The sequence below is a fragment of the Pempheris klunzingeri genome, chromosome 19, assembly GCF_042242105.1.
Source record: "Pempheris klunzingeri isolate RE-2024b chromosome 19, fPemKlu1.hap1, whole genome shotgun sequence".
Lineage (NCBI taxonomy): Eukaryota > Metazoa > Chordata > Actinopteri > Acropomatiformes > Pempheridae > Pempheris > Pempheris klunzingeri.
In genome coordinates, this window is record NC_092030.1 from 12,833,582 (window position 1) to 12,840,166 (window position 6,585).

The window sequence follows — 6,585 nt, forward strand, 5'->3', positions numbered from 1 at the left end:
CACACTAAACATTATAATCATTATTAGCAAAATTCAAAACAGATCTGTTGCTTAGGTTTGAGAACTAAAACATGTACAAAGAAGGTGGCATCTCACGGGCAAAAATCAATGTCAGTGTTGACAATGTCACAGCAAATTTAAATCTGCAGCAGTTGCACACTTCCAATTTAAAAACTGATTCACAATCATTATCTGAAAGCATATCTAGTACTACTATCACAAGAACGTCCAATTAAAAGCGTGGGTTCTGATCGACAATCAAACGGACCAATGGTGATGAGCCATGCAACACAGTGAACCAATGGGAAGGCAGGTGGAAATTCAGTGGGATGATTTTTGACCTACGATGGCTGCCGTTAGCAGGAACCATCATTACATGGAGCCCAAAACACCATTCAAACGGAAAATAATGTCTTTTGTATCATTCTGGACTTTCGTCTTTCTTATTTCTACCACGAGCCGGTGTTTTGCCGACGATGAACACGAAATGGAGGAGTTTTTAAAGCGGGAGCATTCCCTTTCCAAGCCTTACCAAGGTAACGCCGATTCTCAGGGGACAGATGTTTCCAGAATAATGCTTTTAGCCATCAAATTGGTCGAACATTCAGCCAAACACACCCTTATACTGTTCAACACCAAATTCAGTGCCTTACATTCAGCTACGTTTTCCAAACATGCTTTGTTTCGAGGCAGAGCAGCTTCACTGTCTCTGTTGTCCTGTGAGACAGCTCTCATCCTCCTCCTCCTCTTCATCCTCCTCATGATGGTGGTACTGTTTGTGTGCTCAGGTGTGGGAAACCTGGGCTCCCACTGGGATCTGATGGGGGACTCCATGGTAACCACCGACCAGGTGCGCCTCACACCTGACATGCAGAGCAGACAGGGGGCAGTCTGGAACCGCATTGTGAGTATACACAAGTCCTGTTACTGGTACATCCTGGAACCATTAGTGGCTTCTGATATGTTCTAGTTTCAAAAATCAATCAAAGGGTTTTCCATTGACAGCCAGGAGACATAAGATACAGATGAGAGGGAGGCTGAGGGCCATCATGTAATAGTAGATGACTTGAAGCAGACTTGTACACATATTAGTTTATAGGATCTCCAAGCTGAAAACACTCCTGCAGTAAATCCTACCCTGATATGTTGTTGGTGATGCTGCTCAATCGTACTGAGTTGTACTTAGAGGTGTTGCTAATATTTATCCTGCCCGCTAAATACTGAGACTGGCAACTCTAGCAAGTTATCAAAGGGTTATTTAAGACCCTTATTTATATTTTAGTGAGTAAAATAGAGGTTGTTAAGGTGTGGTAAGTTTCAGCGATTTCACACAATCTGACTTTTCCAAAAAAAATATTCCTAAAAATAATAGAAGCGCTCAAATCGAATGTAAAGAGGCGTGTCCCCTATTTTTCCAGTGTAGTGACAATTTCAGGAATTGATTACCGAGTCACATCAAAGCTATTGGAAAAAAAATCATGAATTTTCCATACGAATATTACTATGAAATAGATGAAGCATTAAAATTCAATATGAACAGGTAGGTCTTATTTGTGGAGTCACTGGCTCACATTGCATGGAATCCATTGAAAATGAATAATGAAATTTCCATTAAAATAATAATAAAAAATAGTAGGAGCACTAAAATCCACTATGAAGAGGTGTGTCCTATTTTTCAGCGTAATAATAATTTCTGAAATTACACTGGCTCACATTACTGCTACTCAAAATATTTATATAAAATGAAGAAATAACACTTTAGTAACCTTTTTGCTTTCACTCAGTTAACTGTCCGTCATGTAATTTGCTGGAAACCAGCCTGATCTTACCTCGCACTAAACAAAAAAAATAGCCTTGTCATCTGCTGCCCACGACTGCGGTTGGGTGAAAAACCTCATATCTCATCTCTAAGACGCAGACACAAATTCCACCAGAGTCAACCTCAACCCAACCGTAGCCTTAACCCCAACCAGTCACCACCACTCTGTGACACCTAAGCATAAGCTAAACTAAGCCCTACCTCCCTAGCTGCTCTACAGAAAACATTATTGAAAAGGAAATCCAGACTTAGATAAACAGTCATTTTGGTCAGGTCCTCAGGTTTTTAATGGGTTGGAGCCTACCAAAACATCTTTACCCCCTAGATCCAAAATCTAGAATCTGTTATTGTTATTATTTCATGTGTTTATTGCTCAGTTGTTGGAGTAAACACTACTTATAATGGTAGCTTCATTTGACCCATGTGCGTTTCTAGCCTTGCCATCTGAAGGACTGGGAGATGCAGGTTCACTTCAAGATTCACGGACAAGGAAAGAAAAACCTGAACGGTGATGGGCTGGCCATTTGGTACACCAAAGAACGCATGCAGAAAGGTAAACCCTGTAGGACACATTACTTATTTAACCTTATCTCATAAGAAACACATTTTTGCATGCCATGAACACTTTGTCTTCACATTCTTTTACAGGTCCTGTTTTTGGAAATATGGACAACTTCACTGGCTTGGGTGTGTTCGTGGACACGTATCCTAATGAGGAGAAGCACTTAGAGGTATGCTGGAGTAGCACCGCTTAGAACTCACATGTTGGGGTGGGGGGTGGGGGGGGAGTAAAGTGGGGCTGAAGGCAAGTGCAAGCCATGGGCAAGTGCTCTTGCAAGTTTGTGTAAAAGGACTGTCTTTGTGTTCTTTTGTGCAACCATTTGGAGACAGGCGCAGAAGAAAAGATACACTCCTCGCACACAGGTAAACAGCTTTTGTAACATTTGATCCCAGCCCTTTGTCTAACCTCATTATAGAGCCTCCATGGGTTCTGACTGCAAACACGCCCTTGCCTTTGAGACAATACCCTAACATGTTTGCTTTATCTAGTGTCTGCATGGTGGCTGTGTGGTTTTAATCAGAATAACATTCATTTTGAAATGGTTTTGAAACTCAACAAACTAATGGAGCAAGTATTTAGAGTATTATAGAAATAAAGCATGCAAGTAAATGTAGCATTGAAGTGAATGAGTCAACACAAGTTTGTAAAGGAGTTTTTTTTTAAATACAAAATAAGACCAACATCATTCCTTTATACATGACCTAAAGGCCAGAGAATCGTTGCTCTCGGTTTTGTTTTTTAGACAGTCTGGTTTCTTCTATATGTTGATCCAAATAGTGAAGTGACAACAAATTGTGATTATCAGGCTACTTGTACAGATCTCAGCACGCCTACAGTCCAGACTGGGAATGATATACATGATTAAAGATGGCTAAAGCCTCGTAAGATTTTAATGAGATATTTCTGCAGTTTGCATGGCACTGCTGACTGTGAAAATTGGTTCAAATGTCTCTGCATGATTCCAGGCTTGGCTGCAAAGTGTGAACAGCCCAGCAAAACTCTCCTCTGGCTAATGAAAAGTGCCATCAACAACTTAGGATGAGAGGGTTAGTTTCAATTAAGACTATTTTCCTGCCTCTCTCTTTTCCTCGTGTGCCCACTAGAGGATTTTCCCCTTCGTCCTGGCCATGGTCGGCAACGGCACCATCAGCTACGACCACGAGCGGGACGGCCGGCCCACAGAGCTGGGCGGCTGCAACGCCATGGTGCGCAACCTCAAGCACGACACCTTCCTCTTCATCAGATACGTCCGCCGCAGGCTCACGGTGAGAAACACTGCTCAGCACATGCAGACACTTGTGCGCCAACTGTCCAACCTGCACTGAGAATTACACTGTCACTATTGAGAATAGTCTGGAAGTTACACAGAGGGACATAAATGGTCCCTGCAGATTATTTGACAAGATCGGCGCGCAGTGAAAATGGTCTGTCCACACGTCCAAGATGGCATGGGCTTTGCAGACAGATTATTACCACTAGTTATTACATCTCTTCATCATTCAAAATACAGCGTTGAATCATGTAATAATTTCAAGTAGTGCAGCTAAGATTGGAATAAATGAAAAGAGTGCAGACAGCAGCATATTTATAAATCATATTCTAAATTGCCTTTGGTCAGAGCCTGTTTCAAGAAGTTGAGTAAAATTCTGGTTTGTTTCTTTTTTCTAGGTAAGAGCTGAGAGCCAGATGCCAAAGTATTTACATTCTGTGACCCACTAAAAGTCACTGACACCCCCGATTGCCTCTGTTCTTCAGGTGATGATAGACATTGATGGGCAACATGAGTGGAGGGACTGCCTGGACATACCCGGGGTGCAGCTTCCCCAAGGTTATTATTTCGGGGCTACAGCCATCACGGGAGACCTCTCAGGTAAACAGCTGTCAGCATGCCAAACAGCTTCTACTCACCACTTCAGGTGTTTTTGGCGTTGCAGTTCTAAACACAGTCCTTAAAATGTCGTAAATTCACATGAACTAATTAAAGGCCTTAAACGTATTAAATACTATATAATATGTATTTAGTGAATGCGGTCAGCCTGGTCTAAAATACACACCATTGAATCTTTTTCCAAATCAGTTCAGAGCTGTTATAGTTCGGCTACATTGAACACAGACAAATGCAGAACAGAGAACAACAATAATAACACTGGGCCTCAGCTCACAGCTTGACATCCTCACACATAGTACCGGTGCCAGGTTCACTGTATATCTGTATTCACTGACACTTGAGTAATGTATGAATTTGCCGTTGTGTAGATTTGATGAACATCAAAGTGGCAACTGAAACCTTTTTAGGTCTCTGATATTGTGCCTCGAGTTACATTTTTATTGTGTTGTGTGTCAAAGAATTCAGCTTTTCTTACACTTTAAGGTTGGTTGTTGTCACTCGGCCATGTCGTAATGTGTAAAGACATTTTAAACGTCCCACAATTTGGGACAGAGACTGTGCCATTTATAGCAAATGGTTCCACTGTTAGGTCTGGCTGGAAAGGCTCTGTAGTGAAAATGCAGAGACTTTCAATCACATATCTTGTACTGTCTTGTCCCATGTAATCACATTTTCTGATCTTTACAGATAACCACGATATCATTTCCCTGAAACTCTACCAACTGACGGTGTTGCGGAGTAAAAAGGAAGAGGAAGAGGAGGAAGAGGAGATAACCATACCCAGTGTAGATAACTTTGAACTACTCAGATGTAAGACATACACACTAGTACATGAAACAGTCACAGTCTTTTTTTTTTTTTTTTTATCACCTTCTGTCACTCTCTTCCTTTCCCTCTGTACCTCTCTGACCGCCGTCCTCTCTTCCAGTGGGTCAGACTGACGAAGGGATGAGTGGAGTAGCTATTTTCTTCACCATGCTCTTCTCCATGCTGGGTTGTATCTTCCTCATCGTCATCGGCCTGGTGGTCTATGGCCACTGGAACGAGAGCCGACGCAAGCGCTTCTACTGAGAAAGAAAAGAAGGGGGGGGTGGGGTGGGGTGGGGGGTGGAAATGGTGATTGTGATAACTACTGTGGGCCGTGGACCCAAGCGCACTGAGACAAAAGTGAAACCGTCGGCCAGTGGGTTGATTTTTATCCTGAGGACAGCACTAGTTTGACAGGAGAAGGAGTAGAAGTATCGCCTGCTACAAAAAGCCATTCTCTGTCATCCAGCAGTCGGAGTCTGACACACACACACACACACACACACACACACACACACACACACACACACACACACACCGACTCGGCCTTACCATCTCCACCTCTGTACTTGTTACACAGCAGAAGCGCAGTACGTCACATGACCTCTAATGAGCAGCCACATTTTCTGTTTGGCTGCCATTTGCTGCGCTTGACAACTATCTTATGTTAAAGTATCCGGTGTGTTCCTGCTCGTGAACCAGCTGCAGTTATGACTTGAAGCGCTGACCAGATAGCACAAAAACACCATTGTTGTCATCTTTGCTGTAGCTCCTTGCTCACTGGGGGGGGATCTCTACCCTCGTTTGCATTAGAAAAAGCATCCCAGTGCTTTGTACTCAATCATTTTGTGTTCATACAACGTACAATATGCTGTGTATTCTCATCCTGTAGCTGTAGTGTGCATGACTTTCGCCGACGTTCATCCCTTATGAATCGTCCAGGCCCCCGCTGCTCCTTGTTTACAGTATGCTTGACCCTTTTATGTAAAGCATATGGACAACTGACCTCTGTCTCATTGGTGCACGTGGCAAAGATTTGGGTGTTTCAGGGAAATACTTTTAATTTAATTACAATTATAATTTTTAACAAGCTGAAAATGTTTTATTCTTATTCCTCATTGTTTCCTTCCTCAGATTTTATGGATGCATTTGAGAAAATGGATCAAAATCTTCTAAATATATTTAAAATAGATACATTTAAATGTCAGAAATGGAGTTCAGGACAGCAAAAGAGGATTTTAACGAACACTCATTTATAGTATATGTTTTATATGTTTTTTCTTTGCACGTGGAACACTAAAATGACCTCTTTTGTATATAATCTGTTTCTGTTGACTGTGTCATGCACTATAGTGGTGTGCAAAATGTGGGCCCCCCCCCCGAATCAAAATGACTTTTACAATGAATATCTAAGTGAACAGAAGCTAACCAAGCCTCAAAATGGTAAAAAGACACATTTCTTCACATTTTAAAGCAGGATTGATTTTTATTTTAATTATTTACAGTTTC

At 41.9% G+C, this 6,585-nt stretch overlaps 1 protein-coding gene across 1 annotated transcript; it reads left to right on the top strand.

Moving 5' to 3' along the window:
* The first annotated feature begins 346 nt into the window (after window positions 1-346).
* On the top strand, window positions 347-5,340 carry lman2la (lectin, mannose-binding 2-like a). Its single transcript, XM_070850771.1, has 9 exons — window positions 347-536; window positions 789-904; window positions 2,255-2,372; window positions 2,468-2,550; window positions 2,711-2,743; window positions 3,485-3,646; window positions 4,137-4,251; window positions 4,957-5,079; window positions 5,198-5,340. The coding sequence occupies exons 1-9, from the start codon at window positions 347-349 to the stop codon at window positions 5,338-5,340; spliced, it is 1,083 nt and encodes a 360-aa protein (XP_070706872.1).
* Window positions 5,341-6,585: the final 1,245 nt, after the last annotated feature.